Raw genomic sequence first — 25,663 nt, 5'->3', positions numbered from 1 at the left:
TTGCTTTCATATTATAGGACCAAAGAATGATTGAAACATTTTATTTAAAACAATATTATTTACTTTTAATAAACAGCAAATAAACTAAAACAGCTTGGCTGTCAGATATTTTATGAAGATTGGCAGATAATGAACAATATCTAATAATGTGAACAAATTGTTTTCATAATTATAACTATCATGAATGATTTTGAAATAATGGTGTAATTTTTGTTGTAAATTAGCGAGATTTTAATAAACACCGACATTGCTTGTTACAAGTTTATTACTATAATAATGTTTACAAACGCTGTAGGCACTAATAGATTCTGTCTTTAAATTTTGGGAAATGTATCTTTTCCATGCACGGTGATTGTTACTTCTGGTGACGAGTAATTGCTTTTATACTTTTATTATTTAATTTGAATAATGTGCAATCGTTAATTATTATTGTTTCTTAGCCGCACTTTGACTTGCCACTTTTGATAATGCTGGTGTTACAAATTATTGTTGATAGCATAATTTGTTGTTTTAAAGCCAGTGGACACTATTGGTAATTACTCAACATAATTATTAGCATAAAACCTTTCTTGGTGACGAGTAATTTGTAGAGGTTGATGGTACAAAACATTGTGAGAAACAGCTCCCTCTGAAATGCCTTAATTTTCGAGAAAGAAGTAATTTTCCACGAATTTGATTTCGAGACCTCAGATTTAGAACTTGAGGTCTCGAAATCAACCATCTAAAAGCACACAACTTCGTGTGACAAGGGTGTTTTTTTCTTTCATTATTATCTCGCAAGTTCGATGACCGATTGAGCTCAAACTTTCACAGGTTTGTTATTTTATGCTTATGTTGAGATACACCAACTGTGAAGGCTAGTCTTTGACAATTACCATAAGTGTCCACTGCCTTTAAAGGATTTGGGTACTTTTTCAAAAATAAATGTCCATAGGCTTACATTAAACTTACAGGGTTTGAAGATAATGATAATGGAAAGCTTCCCTTCAAATAATTACTTACTGAGATGCTGTAGTTTTTGAGAAGAGTAAAACAATGTCATGAAAATACTTTTGTAAATGATTAAAATAATTTTCGTCTCATTAGACGAAAATTATTTTCATGACATTGTTTTACTCATTAATTTTCCCAAAAACCACAGCACCTCAGCACGTAATATTTTCAGGGAAGCTTTCTACTATCATTATCTTCAAACTGTGTAAGTTTAGTGTAAATCTGTGGACATTGTGTTTGTTGTCCTACAAAAGTTACATAGACCCTTTAAGAGTAATATGTTTATATCCATTTTAAACTCAAGTGATATTGTCATAATTCTTTTTTTATATATATAATACAGGAACAGACTCAGAGGTAATTGGTTAAATAAATGGACTTGATATAGTCTACAGAGCTCTCCGTCCCTTCATTTTAGGTATTCACCACTGCTACATCATCTATAACAATTCTTGCAGCTTTCCCCTGAAGACCATCATAGCATACTGATCGAAACGTCGAGTTGAAACCAACGGTTACTTTCAGAACCTCCCAAACTCATTAATTCAGAGATAGTTATTACGTGTTGTTACCGCAAATCATTATTGTATTTCCACCATGCAAAGTTTCAAATCCTACTTATGATAATTCTTGTCAAAGCCTGTTCAGCATCTGGACAAGGTGATGAGACATTGAAGAAGAAGAATTTGTCAGTTTTATAATGCGGGAGGAAAACCACACCGAATATCAAGGGAAACCCGAAGCAGTCAGGGCCCAATTTCAAGCACAAAAAATTGCTTAGCATGAAATTTGTCTTTGATAGAAACAGGATTACTAACCAAATTTCCACGTGATTTTCAGGCCTAAGCAAACAACCCCTGATTGACATGCACTGTAAAAAAACAAATGCGAACGTGTTCCGTCGACCAATGGCGTTATGGTTTAATTTACCGCAGGGACGGTTTTGCACAGGGGCGGACACAGCTGCATATGTTATTGCATATGCAAAACCGTCCGGCGAACATTATTGCATATATTATGCAATAATGTCCTCCGGATAGTAAAATTGCATAGAGCCGTCAACTTTAAACATGAAGTGCGACCTCTGTTGGTACAGCTGATTTGGCTGGTTTATTGAATTTCCCTGGTGTCCGGCGCTTTGATTGCTGTGCAGTAAACAATGATGTGCACCACTGTAGTCAGCATGTTGACACTTGTCATGTCTTTCGTGTAAATATCAGCGCGCGTTATTATGAAATCCTGCAAATAATGTTATAATAATTATTAACTGCAAGCAAGTGCAAGTTCATCGTTCGTTAGTCCATGTCTTAATACCATAATCGGTGGACGAAGCATGATCTTGTGATTGTCGTAAGTCAACATTCCATCTAGATATACATGTATTATAATCGGTCCGCAATAAAATTGTTTTAAACAAAATGAACCACCACACAAAACATGTAAAAATTTTAACTTAAAAATTAAAAAACATAACCTGATGTAGTCTTGCGATAACGTAACCCTCCTGTGCCTATCGGGAGGAGGGTTACGTTATCGCAAGTAAACCTGGTGATATTATCATTGATAACGTTGTCGAAATTTCTAGTTCAATTAATTGACTGGAAAACTTCCCGTATCTGCGTATCCTCCCACCACTTGTCCACTAATTGGTACCTTACTTACAGGAGTACCGGAATATCTACAGTACATGTAATTTGATTTTGATTGAGTAGGAAGTTAGATACTATTTGATTTCATATAACGATATTATTAATATTATAATATGAAATTTTAAGTCAAGTGTGGTGGCTTTGTATTGTTGCAGGATACAGGAATTAAGTTTCCGTATCACGCCATCAGTCACTTTTTCATTCGATATGAAATCTAGAGTATCTAATTAACCTCAATGAGATCCTACATTGTGAACGAACCTCATAGTTCTAGTAGTAGAAGTAGGCTTTGGTATGCACCAGTCTTATGTAGTTGCGATAACATAACCCTCCTGCCGACGGCGGAGGAGGGTTACGTTATCGCAACTACATTCTTATGATGACTCAGTCTCAGTTTTAAAACATGTTATAAATCATTGCCAGCTATAGTTGCGATAATGTAGCCCTCCTCCCGAATGCCGCCAAGGCCTTGGCCGCCGTCGGGAGGAGGGTTACGTTTTCGCAACTATGCCAGCTACATTATCTGTTTAAAAGTAAAATATCTTGTCTCATTATATTTTCAGTGTTAAGTTCGGTGGGATCGTCTAATGTCCAAAATCAACGATGCCAGTCATCAAGTGTAACGGGGTCAACGTTGAGTTTCCTTTTGACCCGTACGACTGCCAGAATGATTATATGAGTAAGGTCATCGAGTGCCTTCAATCTGTAAGTTTTAGGAACAAGATAATAAGGGAGTAATACAAATAAAAGGAGTCATTAAGACCGTATTGAATAACCCCTTTGTTGCTATGAAAGTCGCCATCTTGTAGGGTGAACCATATGCGTGTCTAAACGCGTACATCAATGAAGCATGCAGCGGTCCCGGTTTGATTTCTATGGCAAACGTATGCACACCATCACGCACATGACTTATGTATCAGATATTTTGTTTAAATTGGCTAAGAAAAATTGAATATTACTCGGATCGTTTGATGGGAAACCCATGCCATAAGACCAAGATCGACCGACTTCAACAAAGCGCTCTATGTCAAATTTTTAAATCTCATTTTGACTTTTTCTCATCATCATTCTGCAAAGACTTGCGTCCGTGGCCGCCTCGTCCTCACATTGTATTAGGGGCGCTCTCCTAGAGTCGCCGCCAACACCTGGTCTCATTCAATCGCTGCTCTTCTCAGCTCTCCTACACTTTGACCACTCCACTTTGTGACGTTGTCTATCCAGTGCAGCTTAGGGCGGCCTCTGCCTTGAGTTGTACTTGTAGGCAGACCACCTATGACTGTGCCGGGTAGGCCTACCTGTCTCATCACCTGAGCTTTTTCTGATCTTTTTTCCAGGGAACGAATGGCATCTTGGAAAGTCCAACAGGGACAGGCAAGACACTGTGTCTGCTGTGTGCTACCCTGGCCTGGAGAAATACCTATATATCCCAGCAGGAATTAGGCAGGTGTCTGCAGAGTGCTGACGGGGAGGCTGCTCCTTCAGCTGGAGGGACGGAGGGAAGCTTCAGGCAGAAACTAGCCAATGATCTGAAAGAAGGAGCTGGAGGATCATGGGGAGACGAACAACAACAAGGTACAGACTGATCAGTAGACCGATCCATTAAGCTCCGCCCCCCTTGCATATTGGCCAATCACAACCCATTGGGCAACCAAAAGTCTGACATACTCTCTACTGGACCACTTTGGACCACTGTTTTATTCCAATAATCTTTTGGTCTTTAATCCAGGGCTGTTTATGGATCGTCCAAGAATCATCTACGCATCTAGGACTCACTCTCAGCTATCACAGGCTGTGGATCAACTCAAAGATACAGCGTACAGGTTAGTTACCAAAACAATGAAAAGGGACTTAGGCTGGGAGGAGCTAACCATTAGGTGAAAAACTTGACTCTAATAACAATAATATTTCACTATTCTTATATAGCGCCTACCAATGTGAGGTCCCTATGCGCTGTCGGTATTTTCATATGAGGTGTATTTTAACAAGTGGTTACAAACTTTTAAATTGTTGTTTTGTTTGTTGTTTTTGTTTATAAGGCCTCGCGTGGCAGTGTTAGGATCACGTGAACAGCTCTGTGTTCACCCTGAGGTTCAGAAAGCAGAAAGTCACACAGCAAAGGTAATCTTTTGATGTCTTTCATATCTTAAGTGACCGTTTAAAACCGGCAGCCTGGCGGTCTGATGATAAAGGACAGAGCCGAAGGCGAGGTCTGTTATCGATCGGCCACCACCTTGCAAGGTTTTGAATGGATGTTTAAGACCGAGTCACTACTCTTTTTATACCAATTCATAAAATGCCCTTTTGTTAAAAAGCATAATAAAGTTTGAAAATCTATAAGACAAGTCAAGAAAATTTTCAATTTTTGTCACGTTATCAGGCTCAAATTCACTAAGGGTTAAACGTGCATTGACGCCCAACGGTTGTGCGTCATGCACGTGCTAATGTTTTTTTTTACATTGATAAAACCGGTTTGTATTGATTGCACTTTGTGTAAATTAACGCCCCATGGAAGGTCTCGTAGTTAATCGTCTGACGTTTCGACCCTTGCAGAGTCTTTCGCTGCTAGGGTCAAAACATCAGGCCATTAACTATTTTTTGCACTTTAGTTTTGAATGTTTCTTTACTCAATTTTAATTATACCCTTTTTAAAAGAGTCCTCTTTACCTTGACTGAAAAGATGTCAATCCTAAACGATTTGTTTTTTCCATTTCCATCACATCTAGGTGCATATGTGCAGAGCTAAGGTGAACAGCAGAATGTGTAATTTCTACAATAATTTAGATCGTAAGTCGAGTGTGAATCTCCTTCCTAAATTCTGCCTGTCAGCAGGCCCGATACTTCTCGGAGGCAACGCAGGCGAATGCCTCCATGCCCCCTGGCCATTGCCTTGGTGCCCTTTAAAATGCTCCAATAGAAATTTACAATTTCCTTATACAATTTTCCTTATGTAGTGCCTGCCTTTTACCAAGGAGAAAATACCTTGGTGCCCTTGCCCTTTCAAAAACGAAGCATACATATTATCACGTTCCACTCACATTGATTATTTCACAGAACTTCTCCATGGCCAGCTGCTTTGTTGTGAAAAATAGTTGAACCTGGGTGGATCAAGAAATTGGAATCGATTATTTCAAAGAACCTTTTTTTTTAGTATGCATCAAGGCTGAGTCACACTGCAGCAATAATGTTAACGATCACAATGCAAAGTGAACGCATTCTATTGTTTTATAGTGATTGTGATGATTTCTTTATTATTGATTTCATATTTGGCATGTCAAAAAAAAAAAAAAAAAAGGACGATCAAAATTTTTATGTGGCCTTAGGTTATTATTATGAGTAGTAGTAGTATTTTTTTTTAGCCAATAATTCAAGAAAACAACATGCAGGCAGTCAAAATAAGATTAAAACTAACTGAGATGGCAGGAAATACGTCATTGAAAGCGCCCTCATGCAGTCGGTTATGGTCAATAGGGAATTCGGGCAAAGGTCATTTTTGTGAACGTTTTGAAATTTTTACTTGAGTCCGTCATGAAAAATTTGAATGCTTCATGCAGCACATTTTATGTTCTTCTTTCCTATTCAGCTTATATATAATTTTGTTTGTTAACTTGTGTAGCATTACACACACGTGTGTATTGAAGCCAAGGATTAATTAGGGGAATTTTGTTTTGTTTTCAGAGAAGAAAGCTGACAAAGCGTTCACAGACAGCATCTTAGACATCGAGGATCTTGTCAAGCTAGGAAACACTCACAAGTAAGTCGGTGGATGTTGATATTTGTGATGATCCTGATTCTCTCGTCGGTCGGCTACCCAGATCGTTCTGACAATCCTTTTGTTTCATACTTTTTCAATTTGGTCTGGGGGAGTCCTCCGAGAGTGTCAGGGTTATCCTGTTTCTTTATTTACGTGTTTAGGTCCCTTATACTGTATATTTGATGTAATTTTTAAAAATCTTTTTAATAATAAATAAAAAAATAACTTGGAAATAAATTGGAAATATTAAAAATATTTTGAGAAAAAAAAAAAAAATATATATATATATATTTGTTTTCCCCCTCATACCTATTTTTAAAATCATCATACCTTTGATCTTGCTATTCTTATTAATTGACCATTGTTAGTTGCATCATGATGCAACTTGCTCTCTAATCCTACCCTTTCATGTCTCCCTGCATTGTTGTCGAACAATACATTTACCACTTTTATGGTCCAGTAACCCATCCTTTCATTCTAAACATCCTGTGTCCTCGCCCACTTCACTCCTATTGGTTCATAGCCACCAATATTGTTTCTGAAATAGGAACTTTGATTGGCTGTTGATTTCCTGCTTCTTTCTGGATCCTTTCCTTAATCCCTTTCCCCCTCTCTTTTTCTATAAATGGATATGTATTTGTTTGTACTTGTTTTATGCCTCTGAAGAAGGTCCGGATTGGATCGAAAGCTAAGGCCATCTACCCTATTCATTATATATATATATATGATATATATTTTGGAAATAAATAAATAAAATAAATATTTCTTTCTGGCCTTGTCAGGGTGTGTCCATACTACATGGCTAAGGAGTTAAAAACCAACGCCGATATTATCTTCATGCCCTATAACTACCTCCTAGATGCCAGAGCAAGAAGAGCACATGGTGTGGAACTAAACGGAAACATTGTCATCTTCGATGAGGCACACAACGTTGTAAGTTTCTCGCATTTTTTTAACCAGACATTATTGAAATAATTGTTTGCCTTTTTGTTTTTTCCTGAAATTAATTTTATAGCAACTTTTAACAAAAAACTTTGACCACATTTTTAAAGATTGAATCACATTTCTTATCATCTTGTGTCTTGACAGGAGAAGATGTGCGAGGAGAGTGCATCGTTTGATCTGACCTCATATGACCTGGCTTCCTGTGTGGAGGAGACGGACCATCTCTTAAAGAAGACCGTCGAGGTCGAGATGAGTAATCAAGGATTCAGGGCAGATTCGGATGCAGGTAAACGTCTTTAAGGTTTACGCTTTTAGGTAAACACTAGGTGGCAGCAGACTCTGCGGGTGAATCCACTGGAATTCAACCTCACTCCCAGGAGTGATCAATCTCGCTGCGCAATCTCGCAATCTTCTCTGCTCGCTCATAACCCCTGGAATTGGTTTATTAAAATGAGGCCCGTGGCCGATCCACGCAAACGCTCAAGTATGGTGACGCTCAAAAGAAGCGTCAAGTCATGGTTCCCTCTCATTCTACTTTGAAATGTATGTGATATGTCTAACTGTATGCAGTTTCGGATGACCACGTTAAAAATATAATTCCTTTGAATTGGAATCGTGTCAAAATTCTTGCATACTTCAAGCGCCAAGTTACAAGTGCTCAAACGTTTTTCAGTAGCGTACACTCAAAGTAGTCGCTCTGTCGTTTCTCAGTACATCCCTCCTTGGGGTTAGTGAAGAGAGGTATCGATACAGCGCGCTGCCCATGATAGTGAGGCTGCCCAATTTCATAAATTTCAAGGACAAAAACTTCCTAAGCACAGATGAATCTTGCTAAGCATCAACAGAATACCAGCCAACATTCCATAAAGTTGCCATTGTTTGGACTGGTACCCCACTTAGTTTTTGCTTAGCAAAGAAAATTGCTAAGCAGTGTTTTCTGCTACACAGCTTAACCCCTTTATGCACAAAACCTTGCCTAAAACATTACCTTCATAGTTTCAGTAGCTAAAAGATGAGTTCAGATGTTGTAGATTTTCCCATTTTTTAAATTGCTTTACAGATGGCGATTTTGATGCATCAGCACTAGCCACATTGAAAAGTAAGTAAACTTTAAAGATCTTTAGAGACAAGTGTGGAAAATGATATCACTGGGCAAACTGCAAGAGGCACATTCGTTTGAATCCGATTCGTCTCTATTATTTGGCGTTGATAATTGGAAACAAAATATGCATCCTTTTTAAGGTAATCCTTCTACCGCTTCCCAGGTTGTGTCGTAAACTTAGGTGAGATCCCTGGATAAAAATATATAAATACTCATTTATTTTTTTCAATTGGATACTATCTTGTGCCATTACCAGAGATTTGTTTTCTTTTTCTCTTCATTGCACCAGAGCTTTTCTTAGATCTGGAGACTGAAATTAACAACATGGCACCGCCAAAGGATGGAATCACCAAGCCGGGAGGGTAAGTTATAGACGATGTGACCTCTGACGTCACTCGAAAACCATAACATGATTCGCGTGCATACCGCCGGGCAAAACCTTTGTGTTTTCTTGGCAGCCAGCTAGAAAGTGTATGCAATCTTACCATGACTACGCGTCCTTTTGCCCGGCGAAACATGACGTATACAATGTTTTGTCAACAGAGGGCGGTTTGAATGTAAACATAGGTCACATTGTCTATAGTTCGGCTATCGTTGTATTCCGTCTCTGATTGGTAATGATGATAAATCATCACAAGCCTGGGAGGTGGGCAGTAACGAAAGGTTTAATAACAATAATCAGTTTTTATAAAGCGCTTTATACACCATGCCTCAAAGCGCTTCCAACATAACTACCCCTTCCGCCGATTTCCTGAATCGCGAGGATTAACCCTAACTCGAGTTAGGATGAGTAACCCGTCCTAATTTAGGATGGGTTCAATGCAGCCTACGTTTTTGGATACGGAACTGAACCCGTCCGAAGTCCTAAGATTAATCCTAAGTTAGGAAGAGTTTGGTGAAATCGACGGGTGATCACTGGGCCTTTTCATTACCTAGACCATCTTAGCTCCCTGGGGAGTACACAGCCTGTGCTGCCGAAAATGTAACGCACTAAGCTAAATCAATCACAAGAACCATCTCTGCCCTCACAGGTACCCATTTACCCCTGGGTGGAGAGGAGCAGTTGTAGTTAAGCGTCTTGCTCAGGGACACGAGTGTCAGGACTTGGGGGATTCGAACCCACACTCTGCTGAACAGAAACACAAAGGTTTGAGTTAGGTGCTCTTAAGCGCTCGGCCACGACACTTAATAAATCAAGCTTAATTGACTGTTTTTCTCTGCAGTTTCATCTATGAGCTGTTTGCGAAGGTTCACATCACATTTGAGACCAAGGTTGAAATCCTTCAACTCCTTGAGAAGATAATATCTCATCTGACTACAAGTAAGTGCCACAACCTCATACCCTAAAACATTATGTTTGGTCTCATTATTGGTCATCGAATTCTGAACTTTATTAGTTAAAACAACTTTACCTCTATTTTCTTTACCCAATGTTGGCGGTGAAGAAGGTATTTTATTCGAGGGGCACCATGGCCCGTTGGAAGAGCATTGACGGCACTGGCCGCCCTGTAATTCCAGGTCTGAAGGTCCGGTAACACAGGCCTCGATAACGAGAACGAAAACTAGAATGTTAACAATGCACGCCCTTGATTGGTTGAATGAGTGTGGGCGTATTCTGCGTGGAGGTATTTAACCAATAGAATGCGTTCACTTTGCATTGTGATCGTTAACATTATTGCTGCAGTGTGACTCGGCCTTTATGCATACTAAAAAAAAAGGTTCTTTGAAACAATCGATTCCAATTTCTTGATCCACCCAGGTTCAACTATTTTTCACAACAAAGCAGCTGGCCTGGAGAAGTTCTGTGAAATAATCAATGTGAGTGGAACGTGATAATATCAATTTAAAAAAAACTTATGGATTTTAACCTGCATAAGTTCTCTCGTAAATTTGTTTATTATTAAAAAATAAGAGAGTCAATTAAGTACGCTCGGTCCGTTTAATGGCTTATTTGACTCAAATAATCAGTTTAAATTGTGATTCAGAGAAATATTTAACAACAAAACATTTGTCGATACCCAGGTTTCAACTGTAGGTAGTATTTTTGTCCATTTTAGAAACCTTAACATACTTTTTTTTTTTAAGGTTTTTAAACAGTTAATGTTTTGTTTTCTTTGAAAGATTATTTTCAACAAAGCATCTCCTTCAGGTCAAGTTGAAGATTCCGGGCGATGCTACAAGGTAAACAGATAATTTTTAAATTATTTTTATTTTATTTTATTGAAGACCCTGGACAATTTTGAGCGGCAATCATTTTGTCAACCACTAGTCAATGTTCCATGGTTACCTATGCCTTAAACACATCCTGGGTACCAGGCAAAATCAACCAATGGTTGACTATAGTGCCTCGCTCCAACTTGCTCTCTGCTGAACAAAAACACCAGAATTTGAGCTCGGCCATGAAAACTTGTACCCGTACTCAGGGAATTAAACCAAGATGGTCGCACAATACTAACATTTCTCGATTTAAACAATTATTCTTTCAGGTTCATATTCATCCATCACAACAGAAGAAAGGTGGACGGACAGATCTCTGGACCAGTAAAAACCCAACAAAGGCTGCAAATAAACAAGGTATTTAACTCTTTCAAAGATAATGACTTTGGGCAAAGGTTCCTGAAAAAAAATTATCCATTGATACTATTTATTCCTCTTTCCCCTCTTAGGTTATACCTTGAGTTACTGGTGTTTTAGTCCCGGTTTCACCATGAAGGACTTGGTTGCTCAAGGAGTACGTAGCATCATCTTAACAAGTGGCACCCTGTCGCCTCTCAACTCGTTCAAGTCCGAGCTCCAGATGTGAGTTTTAATTTCTGTTTGTAATAATAATAATAATTGCATCTTTTCAGTACTCTGGTCCTTAAGGCTGAGTCACACTGCAGCGATAATGAAAACGATAATGATCACGACACAAAGAGAACGCATTCTATTGGTTGAAATGCTCCTCGGAGAATACACCCAGGCTTATTCAACCGATCTTCTCTTCCATCTCCCCTTCCTCAGTGATTTCCCGATCCAACTCGAGAACCCTCATGTGATCGGTAAACATCAGATGACCGTGGCCGTCATGACCAAAGGACCAGACAACACGGTGCTCAATTCCTCCTACCAAACAAGATTTAATAGAGACTACATCATGTCCCTCGGGAACGCCATCGGTAAGTAAAAGAAAACTTGGTATAGAAAGTCTGTAGTAAAATAAGACACAAAGAAACGATAAGACTTGAGAAGATTTCCATGAAGTAACCCAGCACTTCCCGGGAAAATCCACTTGGTTTTTATTCTTGTTCCAAGCTAAATATAATTTACATATAATTACTGTACTCACGGCTGCCATATTTTGTTTTTTGATGATCTTCCCGTCAAGGGAACTTGTCAAACTCCCACAGGAGATATAAACACCAAGCTGGCAACAGCCACTCTCTCGATATAAGTTGCACAAATCAAGAAATTGTGAGTCACTACCTAGATAACAATACTTATTCTAGTCATTGTGAAATCAGCGGTTAGTTTGGTAAGATTCAAACCCACAACCTTGTGATTGCAAGGGGTAGATAAACACCAAGTTGGCAACAGCCAATGTCTCGAGATAAATTGCACAAATCAAGAAATTGTGATTCAGTAACTAGACGACAAAACCTATTCTAGTCATTGTGAAATCAGCGGTTAGCTTGTTAGGATTTGAACCCACAACCTTGTGATTACAAGTCTTTCAGTCTAACCAGTCTTGTCCACGGTGCTTTTGAGAGGCTGCACCTGTTTACTCTTGGCTTGGCGACGACCCTTCTGTTTTGAAATGGCTGTTTAAAACCTCATCGCCACTCTGGTATTCCCAAACTCGAAATCCTTGTGAATGATATTAAATGGTCAGATAGTAGGAGGGTTAATAATTCAAAGCTGGTATCTAAAAAAAAATATAACAAAAATATTCCTCATTCCTCACATTTCCCTCAGGTTTTTCAGCCTTTTTCAATTTCATCTTTCTTGTTTTGCAGTGAATTTCGCCCGTCTGGTACCCAACGGTCTTCTTGTGTTTTTCCCATCCTATCCAGTCATGAACAACTCCCTGGAACAGTGGCAGGTGATTTTACATATTATTTGATCTTCTCTGTTTATTTTGTGAGGCAGCAGGTCTATCGATCACAGTAGTTGCTTTGCTTTTTTTTTCTTCTTTTTTTTCAAAGCCCGTCTGGAAGTATTGTTGTGTTATTTTGAATTGGTTTGTAATAGCTGAATAAAGAATTATGTTAAAACATTTTTATATCAAGTTGAAAGAAAATTTTTGAACTGCCTCTAGCTACCGTGCAATCTCGGTACAAGCGGTAAGCAGATCTCTATAATGTCAAAGGTTGTGGGTCCAAATCTCACCCAAGGTTTATGCCTACTGTATTGTTTTCCGAGTACTGGAAAGTACTAAGCACACATAGTATTCTTCACCCCCGATGCAAATTTGACATCTGAACAATTTTCTGTAATGAAATTTTGCAAAAATTACACTGAAAAGTAGGACTTCTAAATATTAAAAAGTTCACATTTGATTTTACAGGAGTCGGGAATACGGAATCGCATCTCACAATACAAGGAAGTCTTCGTTGAACCAAGAGGCAAGACTGACTTTGTACAAGTAAGTCAGGGCACAAGACCTTTATTGGATTCAATCTACATTCATGTCTTCATCATTTCTGTTAGCATGGATGGCTAGTGGGTAAAGCGCTCGCCTCTCACCAGTGTTGCCCTGGTCCGATACCCGGCTAAGGCCATGTGAGTAGAGTTGTGCGTTGGTGCTCTCCTATGCTAAGAGGGTTTTCCTCCGGGCCCCTTCCGGTTTTCCTTCTGGAAAAAACAAACACTTTCAATCTCAGGCTGTGCTCCATGGTCATTGGTTTAGCTGCATTCTTCCAAATTCTGCTTCCCATCTGCAAGTAAGGATAAGCCTCCCTGATTGTTATTATACTATTATAGCTTCTCACCTTTTAAATAGACCATTTAACTTTTGCTTACAAAAAAGGGTGACCGTGTTCATTCCAGATCCTTTTTGGCAGGCAAGTTGATACTGCACTGTTTACTTTGTTTTTTAAAGAAGGAAACATTAAGACATAAATTTTATCACTATCTTCTAAACTTGTGTGTTTGACATAAAAAAAAAAAAAACTCTTATTATTGAATCTTGGATTGTTTTGCAGACCATTGAAGCCTTCTATGATAAAATCAACGACCCCAAACTGAACGGAGCTTGTTTCTTTGCTGTTTGCCGAGGAAAGGTAGGTTTTTGTGTCAAAATAAAGATAAAAGTTTGTTTAATTTTAGTCTGAAAGGTGAGTTTTAAGGAATGTTTTGAATTCAGTGGGTAATGATATGAAGTTACTACTGATAAGTAATCACTCTCCCATCGAGTCCAAAAAGCAATTATAATAACCTATTCCCACTTCTAACATTATTTTGAAACTGTTTGCTGACTTTGTAGGTTTCTGAGGGTCTGGACTTTGCGGACATTAACGGCAGAGCAGTCGTGATTACTGGTCTTCCGTACCCTCCGAGAATGGACGCTAAGATCCAGCTGAAGATGAAGTACTTAGACGAAGCCCGGAGAAGGAATAGTTCTGTAAGAAAACATTTTATTCTTTCATGGAATATGGATATTAATTCAGTGATTTTATCTTGGCGGTTTGTATCTATATTTGCAGTCATGTCTTGTTTGTTTAAATGCCCATTTTACCTCACTGCAATAGTGTTTTTCCGCGATCGATTGAGCCATTGTTATCTGATTTTAGAGGGTTCTTTTGGTTTTCAAAAATCTTTACGATATATCATCGTATTGGCGATATATTTACCAGTTGATATATCACCATTCAAAATTTTGGATTTCGTCCCGGCTTACTTGACCCTTTTAAAACGTCCCACTCAAGCAACTGACCTGAGTGACTGACCTGTCTGACCTAGCTAATGCAGACTGACTGAATGACCTGACTAACCTTACTGACTGACTGACCTTAATGACCAACTGGCTGACATGTTTAAGACCATGCATGTCTCACTTTCAACACTTTCTTGGGACACTTTGGTCCCACGTACCTTCCTCATTGCGTAAAAGAAACAAGCTCGTGCACTTTCAGCGGCTCCCAATATTTAAAAAAAAACACACAAAATTGGAGAGAACAAATTGAACTATATTTAAGACTTATTTTCAACAGGCATTGAGCGGTCAGGAATGGTATTGTCAGCAGGCATCGAGAGCCGTCAATCAAGCTATTGGTCGAGTAATCAGACACAAGGAAGACTTTGGGGCTATTTTACTTTGTGATAAAAGGTAAGCTTAGTTCAAAATATATTCACACACACACCCACAAAATCTGTCCTCTCCATGGCATGTCCTGAAGTAGCTTTCACAAACTACTAGGCCTGATGCTTCACAGAGGCATTGAAAGCGAATGCTTCGATGCCCCCGTGGTGCCATTGAAATGCGCCTCATAGGTGCCCTATACCAAGTAGAAAATGCCTTAGCGCCCTTGCCCTTTCAAAAATGAAGTATACATAAACAGGCCTGAAATACACTTTAAGTAAATTTATCAAAAATGTAATAACGTTATTGATCATTTTGCTCTGAAAATATTACTGAATTATAAAGAATTGTTTGTAGAAGTAGCCTGTAGTAGAATTTTAAACTTTGAAACTTCTTTTGAGTAGTGCTGGTTCTGAAAAGACAAGGAGTTGAAAAGGATTTGTCAACCACGTCTTCTTCTCAGAACCAACACTTCTCACAAAAGTGTTACACATGGTGCTACCGCAAGCCTCACCTTATGTGTGGAGTGTGGAGAGGTTTTCAATAGTTCTCCCTGATTATTTTCACCAAGGTTTTGAAGAACAAATTGAAACCTGACATATTGAACATTAACAAAAATTGATTGATTTTTTACCTTGACCATCAGATTTTCTCATCACGACACCCGTATGCAGCTCCCGTCCTGGGTACGTCCCTATGTCAATGTCTACCAACAGTTCGGTAAAGGAATCCGTGATTTGACGACCTTCTTTAGAGAGACGGAGAAAATGGTAAGATCACTCAGACCTTCATCACCGTTTGGTGGCCACCACAAATTTTTGGAGGAGGTGCTATGATCGCTTGGTTGGAGGCGCTACAAACGACTTTGCTTGTAATAGTTTTATTATAAAATTTCAATTGTAATACTATGGTATTGGACCATTTTGACTTGTAGATGCCCAAGCCGAAGGTTAAGCAAGCCCGATCCTCAGCACCAGTATTGATCAACCAATCTCAGTGTCATCAACAGCCCATCTCGGCGCCGCCCTCATTGTCGCTAGCTCCTGTTGCTAAGGCAACCCAGTTTGATATGCACGTCCCTAGCTTGAAGAGGAACAGAGATGGAAGTAAGTCTAGAGCCAAGTACGCATTGGATTAACGATCCCAATACGGCAATTCCGTTCGTAGTGCGTCCTTCTCGTTTTAAGTACGCTGCCATTCCGCCTACTGCAGAACGGGATGTTCCCCCGACAATTTTGAGCAGGCTTAAAGTTCTGGAGCGCCATCCCGAGCGAGCCCATCCAAGCCCGTCCATGAATTTCGTAAACAGACTTTAAAAAGTTTAGGCCAATTTGACGGCATTTTTTATATCGTAGTGAGAGCGAGTTCGGCGTGATGAAGAATTAATTTCATTTGGTGCATTCGATTAGTTTCCTTGGGTCGATCCCAGTGTACCCCCCCACCCCGTATGTTCAGATGGCTTTGACGTCATTTCAGGGACTCGCCTGGGTCAGCCCCCAGTGTCCTGCTTGTGGAACGGGTCACTTGGGGCTGGTCTGAGGTGCATGACGTCACCACTATTAGCTCTTGTCAGGGGCTCCTCCGAATGAGCACCGCGGGGTCGACACAGGGATGCTAATCGAACGCACCCATTAAAATTGCTCTATGTGAATATAAGTAGATGTCAACCGTTGAATTGTGCATTCCATCTCACTATACAGGCCATGTTTCTGAAGCGCAGTTGAAGATCATGTATGAAGACTCTCGACCTAAACCTGCCAAGAAGGCAACGGGTCTCTTGAATGCGCTGAGCAACGTGGAGGTTCGTCTTGGTTTTAAAATCTCTCTGATTTCTTGGTCTGAAAAATCATCTTGTGCGGGAGCTGGAGTGCTGGACCAAGAGTCTTACGTTTTTATTGCCATTCATTTTTAGAGTGATAACTCTTTTTTTGTGGGGGGGGGGGGGGATTAGAGTCGGCTTGTAAATAACAAACAAGTATCATGTATTTGTTCAAGTACTTATTTCAATTCTTTTTGGAGGTCAAATTCATTTATCTATTTTTACGGTTCTTTTCAATAAACCTTTTCTCAAAGACCCATTGTACAAGTGCTAACTGTTAAATGAGATGCTAGCTGGTCTAGCTAGGGAACGTGATCTCTAGCTAGACCAGCATGCACCTCATTCAACGCATAACGCATGGGTGCCGAGCACTTGCGATAAGGTCTATCGCCCATTTATAGAAATAAGTCGGCCCTCTATAGGCCATGCATGATTAGTTTTACTAATGTTCTAAACCTTTCCTTTTTTTTTCAATTCAGACCACTTCTTTGGATCAAGATGAGGGGTTTCTGTCTCAGAGAAGCAGTCAGTGCAAGAATGAACAATCATCTCTCCTGAGACGTCTGGACGACCAGAAGAAAAAGAAGAAGATTGTCATAGTAAGATTATCATATTCATTTTGGTTTTACCCGGCCATATACACTGATGTCTGGTAGCACTGTATACTCGAGTACTTACCCGAGTGATGTGAAAAAAATCACAGGCATTTTACTCGGGTGGGATTCGAACCCACGACCTGTGCAATTCAGAGGGAGCCATTTCTCACAGTTCTATACTATCAACAGTTCCCCATTACTCGTTAAAAATAAGGTTTTATGCTAATAATTATTTTGAGTAGTTACCAATAGTGTCCACTGCCTTTAAACAGGTATAGTGCCTACACCCCTTTAGCCAATGACTCTTAGCCTTGCAAATGCTTATTATTTTCCTCATTTTCCTCTTGGCAGAAACAACAGAATGGAGGTCGCTCTGTCATGGACAAGAAGACAAGTGCAGAATTCAGTAATCCCGATCAAATGAAAGAGTCCACAAGCAGAGTTGAAAAGTTCATGCTCCCTGCGCAGCAATACATTGATGAGGTACGGTTTTGTTTAATATTTCGGAAACAAAGGCAAAAAAATTATGGAAGTTCTAATACAAGTTGTCATGGTTGTCTAAGTTGTAACATGAAGACAAGAAGGTGCTTGTTCTTTTGTTGACCTCAGAACATTAACCTTTGACATCACATTCTGGCATGATAACTTGTCAACAGAGGGCGCTATACAGATGCTGCAGTGTATACTTGTTTACTTACTGTAGTCAGCAGGCCACATTACAGAGAAAAAAAATAGTGATTTGGAGTTGAACTGAAGTGGGATTCGGACCAAATACTTCCAGATGTATGTGCCAGCGCTCTACCGACTGAGCTATCTAGCCCTATTTTGGGGGTCTCTCTAATTTGTAAATATTTTTGTTCAGGTGTGTCAGTCGGAAACCATACAACTGTTAGCTGCCGAATAGCCAGGGATCACACCCAAGTTTCCGATACAACCTGGGAAGCGGCAGCCAGGGGATCATCTTAAGGGGATGCGACTTCAGGGGGGGCAAAAATATTGAGGAAAAAATTATTTCAGAATTGGCAGCTTTTAGCTATCTAGTATTTTGTGTCCCACATCTATATTTTCCTATTTTAAAAAAGGGTTACAAGATAAAACTCAGTTTTGTGGTGACACACTCAGTTTTCCCAACAGATAGATACTGAAGAAAAATTCCAAAGTCTCTTACCTCTATACAAGCGGTACATTTAAATGTAAAAAGGGACATGTTTAGATTGGAATAAATTCATCCAGATGTCATTTTTCAGTTTAATTTAAATTTAACCTATATCCCTGGATCATGGAAAACAAAATTAAAAAAATTTGTTTCTGTCTTGTTTTTTTTTGTTTAACCAGGTGAAGCGAACACTGAGTACAGACTCTTACAAAGCTTTCACCAGCATCCTCCGCAGTTATAAGAAGGTAAGAAGGAGGGAATATTAAAGGAATATTACAGAATTGGTTTTGCTAACAAAACAGCTGTTGGCAATGTAAGCACTTTATGTAATCCACCATATACATAAACTGACAAACCTGTAGAAGTTTAAGATCGATCAGCCATCTGGGTCACAAAAAAATAGTGAAAACCCGAGTACACATTTTGCATGACATCGATGCAACAAAAAAAATGAATAAAACGCTCACTGAGCGATAAACTCCAAACGCGGAAATTGATTATTTATTTCTCATCAAATATGACATTTCAGACAGAAATATTTCATGGGATGTTTTCTATTATCATTATTATTAGATCGTGTAAGTGTGATGTAAATCTCTGATCTTCAAGAATTCTTTTTTTACCAATTCTGTAACGTTCCTTTAACTCGACCCTGATAAGGAAGATGTTTGTTTGCAGAGTCTTGTGAACAGAAGCATTCAGTGAGCTCCGAACGTGTCCAACCTAAATGTTTTGCTATGCAAAATTTTCGGATGGAATCCGTCCCTAATCTAGCATGGGGTTAGTCACCGTGGTCCCGATTGTGGGACTGCAGAAATTATGGGGTTTGCCGAGTGCCCTTGACGGGAAGATCATCAAGCTATATACAGTATGGCAGCCTTGCTTTGAACTCAGTTGTGAATACGATAGGGACAAATGTTTAGCTTGGAACAAGAATAAAAACCAAGTGGATTTTCTGACATAATATGGAAGTGCTGGGTTACTTCATTGAAACCTTCTCTGGTCTCAATGTTTTTTTTTGTGTGTCTTATTTCACTACAGAACGATAACTTCTTGGTAACGACATCAGAGTTAGCCGATCTCTTCGTCACGTACGATGAGTCCAGATACCACCTTTTCAGAAGTAAGTCATTGTTTCCTCATTGTTTTTGTCTTTCCGGCGTTTCTGTCATTTCGAACAGCTTTCTCTTGGAGACAATCAGAGCAAACTGATCGAAACACTCGTAACGAGATATCATAAAACCCCAAAAGACGAAGCTTCTTTGACACAGGACGTTGGTTTTTGCACCTAAGGAAAGCTCATGTTTGAGTTTGACCAAAGCCTTGGTTAAAGACACTGGACACTATTGGTAATTGTCAATGACCAGTCTTCTCACTTGGTGTACATGTTTCTCAACATATGCATTTAAAAGTCAACCCTTTACAGTTTATCATCTTGATGCTCACGGTTATCATCTTAAAGCTCACTGAGCACTAATTAATAAGCTATTCTCCTCTTATTTCAAAACAGATTTCTACACATTTGCCCGTGCACCACACAAGAAGAACTTTGACAAAATCTGTACGGACCTGACGGGCGTTGGGTGTGGCTATAAACCCGAGCATAGTGTACCCCCTAAGCTGAAGAGAATCAAAGAGTTGCCGTCAGGTAAGAACTGAACCCTTCACAAGTTGTTACCACAAACCTCACCTGATTTTACTCCCACCAAAATATTTCATTTTTAAATTTGTTATCAAAGGAACCTTAATGGTCTTTAAAGGCTATGCGATAACATACGTATAGACTAGCCCTTTAAAAAAAATGTGGCTACTTTTGTAGGGCCAACTGTCATTCAATTCAATTCAATTCAATTCTTTGTACATCATGCCCTGCATGAAAATCACTTTCTTGATTTGCACATTAAAATGCAGATTAAAAGTAGCACAAAACATACATGAACCGTTGTAGCATTGTAGCTCCTTTTAAGCCTTTCACTGTATTTTGTTTAAAGGTAACGAGACCAAACCCAGCCGTGTTGAAGTAAATCAACCCATCAATTCAACAGAGTCTGCGAAGGGATCTCTTCCCGGACACACCTCCAACCCCAACAAGAAACACAAATTCGACAGCGTGACCTTGAGCAATATGACGGCATCGCTGAATCATTCTGATGAGATGTGTAGGGTCAACCATCTACAAGGTGCGTCAGTTACCAAGTACCCTCAACTGGCTCCTGAAGCAACCACGATCTCACATGAAGGAGAAAGTGATCTACAAGGGGGGTCCGTCACCAAGAACCCTCAACTGGCTCCTGAAGCAACCACGATCTCACATGAAGGAGGAAGTCATCCTGAGAAGCACCTTCCGAGGCCAGATGGTTTGGAAGTTCAGTCGAAGGATTATACATCCCTGATTGTTAAACAAAAGGAAGAAGCAGCCGTAAGCGATCGTCTCGAGTTTATACAAAGCTCACGCACAGAGAAAAACTGTTTCAAGGGTCGTCATCAGGCGTTGGCTCTTAAATCAAGAGAGCATAAGCCTGTCGAATCAATCCACTTACAAGACACTTTATCCACTCATCATAGTCGGTCGAATAATCCTGTACATCGAGAAGAAGGATGGCCAGCTCCGAAGGATCAAGACTGCACAAACTGGATAGAGAGTGTGTCTGTGATCTCTCCAGGAGCTTCAGGTATCCTTGGTGAGAATTCAAACCGAGTCAAGAGGAGCGAGCAGGCGGATCTTTCGGAGAAAGAGAAACGTCCGGAGGCGTTGTCCGTTGATCTTTCAGAGCCTCAAAATGCTACTATTCCTCCCGTCTTCCTTGGAAGCCAGCCACATGTGGAAGAATTGAAAACAACGCAGAGGCCCGAACAGGAAAGCTCATCTCAAACCCTTAATCAGGACGGCGTGGATTTAAATGGGAAGGATCGCCAGGTTATTGATGAAGAAGAACCAATGTCTTTGGATTCTAGTGTTGATGATGTTGACGTCTTGGATGCAAGCAAAGACCTCTTTGATGATATTGTTGGTCAGCCTGACCACCTCAGGGGAACTGTCTTGAACATTGAGAGTTCATCCTCAAAAAACTGTCCATCAAAGGAAGACTCTAATCTTGAACATCAGGGGCCTCCTCAGGATGAGGTTCAAGTTGGGACTCGAAGTCGGCAAGATTCAGACCTCGCTTCATCGACCAGATCAAAATGGCCCAGAGTTCAAAAGCTTGCACTTGAGATGAAGCGTAGCATTAAGGAAACAAGAGAGAGTGACAGCGGAGGTCTTAAAGAACGGAGAGATAAGCAAACAGTCAAAGAGGAAGATCAAGTGAAGGAACAGCCGGTAAACAAGAATAAACACAAGTCTAAACATCTCACTCCGAAAAGACAGAGTGACAAGAAAAGGATGTGCATGCCTTCAGACGCTGCTAAGAGAAAAGCGGAGGAGTTAAGTACCAAATCTGCTTCATCCTCATCTGAAAAGAGAACCGGACTTTTAGCTGAAGTTGATAAAAGAAAGACGCCCAAGAAAGCGAATGCTCCCTCCAAATCGTTTCATTTTAAACAAGCTTTGCTGGTGAAGAAGTCGGAGAAGACTCCAGAAAAACTAGTAGACAGTATGAAATCAAAGAAAACTCCTGATAAACGAAAACTTTCTAAAACAGAAGACAACAACAAATCAAAGAAGACTCCAGATAAACATGGACGTCTAATAAAACCTCAAGATAGTCCCAAGTGCCTCACTCCAAGTAAGAAGAAATCAAAAACCTCAGATGGTTTAATGATGAAGTGGCAGACTTCTACACATACTCCTACAAAGGTTTCAAAGAGTACAACGCCCAGTAAGAAGAAATCTTTACAAAGCCCAGGAGCAGCCGGTAGAACACCATCATCCGTCTCCAAGCACCAGGCCACAGAAAGCACACTATCAGACTCTTCAGACAAGAGACGCAAAGAAACCAATCCTGAGACGCCGAAACATAATCACAGAAGGACAGATGGGAAATCAGGAAAAGTGACAAGACACCGTAAAGACGAAAGAGTTCATAGTGATTCTACTAAAGGTAATGAAGACAATCTCAAAGAAAACTTTGTAATTGTTGACGGTCTCTTAAAGCACTCATGCGGCGACAAAAATTCTCCAAGAAAACGCTTGAAAACTCCCAGCCCGACAAAGAAACTCAAAAAGTGCATGCAACCTGAAGAAGACTTCCAAGCAGGTCTACAAGAATCAAAGAGTACCCCATCCAAAGAGAAGAAAGCGAAATCAAAGAGACTGAGAGCTCTATTTAAAGAGCAGAGCGAGCCACAGACTGAGAAGAAGTTGAACTGCAACCTTGAGGCACCTTGAGGCACAACTTAAATCCATCAGTTTTCAAGTCAAAAATTACTTTAAATTGTGTGAGTAGCAGGCTGGACCTGTGTGGGTAAGTTACTTTTGCCTATTTTTTTTTCTCGAACTAAAGCCAGGTTTATACTTCCTGCGAATGCGATACAAATTTTTGATGTCACAAACTTACTAGGAATAATTTGCATCATTGTGCGCAACTCCTGTGAAACATTTGCTGCCTTAAAACAGCCCTGTGACGTTTAAAGTTCACTTCGCATTTGCAATCCCAGGAACTATGAACGGGGCTTTACAGAGTAAATACTCATGCCTGAAGCCATTCTTAGATTTTAAAAATGTTCGAGTAGGCTTCAAAGGGTCTATGTAACTTTTGTCGGACAAAAAACACAATGTCCACAGATTTACACTAAACTTCACAGTTTGAAGATAATTATAGTAGAGTAGAAAGCTTCCCTGAAAATATTACGTGCTGAGGTGCTGTAGTTTTTTGGGAAATGGGTAAAACAATGTCATGAAAATAATGTTCGTCTCATGAGACGAACATTATTTTAATCATTTACAAGGGTATATTCATGTCATTGTTTTACTCATTTCTCAAAAACTACAACACCTCAGTAAGTCATATTTGAAGGGAAGCTTTCCACTATCATTATCTTCAAACCCTGTAAGTTTAATGTAAATCTATGGACATTTTGAAAAGGTATCCAAATCCTTCAAAAGGAAGTGGCTTCTTTACTATCAAGAGTTCCTCAGTCCTTCTTACCATGTAAGCTTTTATGATCATTAACTAGTTGGATACACCAGAAGAATACGCTGCCTTGTTTTATTGTACCAAATTTTATTTTCAGTCTATTGACATATATTTTTGTTCCTGTTTATTGCAAAGCATCCCCTCCTGGGGTAGAGAATTTTGTCGTTGAGCAAAAAATAATTTTGATAGTTTGTCAACAAAAATTCAATTAGGTTGGCTGCATAAAATTGCCAGCCCTCAAAGGAAGGTTTTGTATAAGTTGTTTTAATGAAATTATTTATGTTAATTTGTGGCTCACGCTGGAAGGGACAGCTTAATAAAGAAAAAGCACGTTGATAATGTATGAAACTTGACTTGCATTATAAATTTAGTGAGTTTGTATATTTAAGAGCTTTTAAAGACCATTATGGCAAGTCATGTAAAGCTGAAAACTTTGTAGAAATTTTTAATTTAAATTATTTGGATTTAAAGACTCTGGACACTATTGGTAATTGTCAAAAACCAGTCTTCTCACTTTGTGTGTCTCAACATGAATAAAATAGTAAACCTGTGAAATTTGAGCTCAATTGGTCGTCGAAATTTCAAAATAGTAATAGAAGAAAAACACCCTTGTCACACGAAGTTGTGTGCTTTTAGATGGTTGATTTCGATGAGGTCTCACAATGTTTTATACTATCAACACTCTCCAATGGTCATTACCAAGTAAGTTTTTAAGATAAAAATCATTTTGAGTAATTACCAATAGTGTCCACTGCCTTTAAAGGGGCTGTGTCGATCAAGTAGGCCCGTCACTGTACATGGCATGAATAGGTCTCACCTTGTAACTGCATTAACTGAGTAAGAGTTCATTGTTCTGTGCACAGCAACATGCCTATTTTTATCATGACGACACATCCCCTTAAAGTGAATATTCATGGTTATTTGGAACAAGGTTCCTATATTATTAGTATCACACAGAAATATAATGATTTATTGATTTTAGTTGGTAAAATGTTTGTAACAGAGAATTTACCCTGGAACTGGAAGGTATCAAAAATAAGATGTTGTGTTGTTTTATAGAAGTGGCAACCTAAAAGGACATAAAAAACAAAAGTTGGAATTAATTTATGAAATTGGTTAATTCTTAGTATTTACCAAACTAAATGATTTCTTCAACAAAAGGGCTTCTTTACTGCTCAAACTTTCCACTGAGGTGCTGTTCGGTCCCAGGCATTTCCCAATTTCATGCTCTGCTTACCGTCCAATTCTGCGCTTACGATCACTATTCCCTGCTTATGTGCAATCGCCGAATTTGTGCGCTAGCCTTGTAAGCATAGAATGACTAGTAACGTTTAGTACGCACACACAGAAGTCAAAAATCACCACTAACCCGTGAAATTCGCTTGCTACAAGCACATAATTCACCGCTTCAGTAAGCCCTGATTCTGTGCTTACGGTAAGCAGAGCCATGGAATTGGGCCCAGGTCTTAGAATTCAAATTTCATCACGCAGCGTAAAAAAAAAAAATTTTTGTGGTAAAACTAACAACAGTTGATCAGGTAGCAATAGTTCACGTTAAAATATTTATTTAAAAAGGTTGATCAACCACAAGTACTCTTAAAAGTTGAAGGTGATTTTCTAAATTAAAGTCAAATTATAGTTCTTCAAAATGTGATTGTTGTTTCCAATGCCCTTGGTAAATTCAGTGCTATTCACACGACAGCAATTTAACTGGGGTCACTTGCTTAATTTCAGCATGGTTGTAAAATATAGCAATGTTAGACAAGAATTTGCAAGAGAATTTTGACAGTAGAAAAATTGTCCTTTCACACGAGGTACATTTTGTAACATTTTACAACCACGCTACAATTTTACAAGAGACCCTTGCTAAATTGCTCTCGTATGAAAGGGCTAAATCAGTTGTAGGAGAATGATCCAAAAAAGTAATTATAATTGAGGCGTCTGGTTTTTATCACAAGTGTATACTGGATCAATAAAAGCGACATTTGCTATTGACAAAGACAAATTGGAGTGATACTGTGTGTATTTGCAATGTATCTGGGGATTGAGCAATTATTGCATTAAAGGAAAGGTATAGCTTTTTTTTTTTTGGAACTGTTTGATTGTTGAAACCCTATAAAAATGTTCATGGTTGACAATCCAGCTAGTCTGTGAACATTTCATTACAAAAGGTGGTTGCGTTTTTGAGATTTGCGGAAAATCCAGAGCGAATTTGTGCACAGAGAAGAATGCTCCGTATAGGAATACACAATCTGAGCGGGTTACCGCGGTAACACTTCACAGGTTTGAATTTAGGG

The 25,663-nt window shown here is 39.3% G+C and overlaps 1 protein-coding gene across 1 annotated transcript; it reads left to right on the top strand.

Annotated features, from left to right (window-relative positions):
• The first annotated feature begins 2,184 nt into the window (after positions 1-2,184).
• On the top strand, positions 2,185-22,998 carry LOC117304723 (regulator of telomere elongation helicase 1-like). Its single transcript, XM_033789326.1, has 31 exons — positions 2,185-2,343; positions 3,206-3,347; positions 3,977-4,214; positions 4,369-4,462; positions 4,679-4,760; positions 5,366-5,426; positions 6,318-6,393; positions 7,176-7,326; positions 7,483-7,624; positions 8,399-8,437; positions 8,730-8,802; positions 9,664-9,761; positions 10,200-10,258; positions 10,562-10,621; positions 10,927-11,014; positions 11,107-11,239; positions 11,444-11,598; positions 12,436-12,521; positions 12,987-13,064; positions 13,624-13,701; positions 13,905-14,042; positions 14,632-14,747; positions 15,367-15,490; positions 15,655-15,826; positions 16,421-16,521; positions 17,019-17,138; positions 17,487-17,618; positions 18,471-18,536; positions 19,333-19,414; positions 19,802-19,939; positions 20,283-22,998. The coding sequence occupies exons 2-31, from the start codon at positions 3,246-3,248 to the stop codon at positions 22,616-22,618; spliced, it is 5,418 nt and encodes a 1,805-aa protein (XP_033645217.1). The 5' UTR covers positions 2,185-2,343; positions 3,206-3,245; the 3' UTR covers positions 22,619-22,998.
• Positions 22,999-25,663: the final 2,665 nt, after the last annotated feature.

This window comes from Asterias rubens, chromosome 21 (assembly GCF_902459465.1).
Source record: "Asterias rubens chromosome 21, eAstRub1.3, whole genome shotgun sequence".
NCBI classification, from domain to species: Eukaryota; Metazoa; Echinodermata; class Asteroidea; order Forcipulatida; family Asteriidae; genus Asterias; species Asterias rubens.
The sequence above is the reverse complement of the archived record's forward strand: the minus strand, read 5'-3'. Positions and strand labels throughout refer to the sequence as shown.

Excerpts from the sequence above, each read along its gene's own strand:
- LOC117304723 (XM_033789326.1), top strand. The coding sequence starts at position 3,246 with ATGCCAGTCATCAAGTGTAACGGGGTCAACGTTGAGTTTCCTTTTGAC. Across the intron at positions 7,625-8,398 it reads CAGGGCAGATTCGGATGCAG|ATGGCGATTTTGATGCATCA; the intron begins GTAAACGTCTTT and ends ATTGCTTTACAG. Across the intron at positions 14,043-14,631 it reads CCCGGAGAAGGAATAGTTCT|GCATTGAGCGGTCAGGAATG; the intron begins GTAAGAAAACAT and ends TATTTTCAACAG.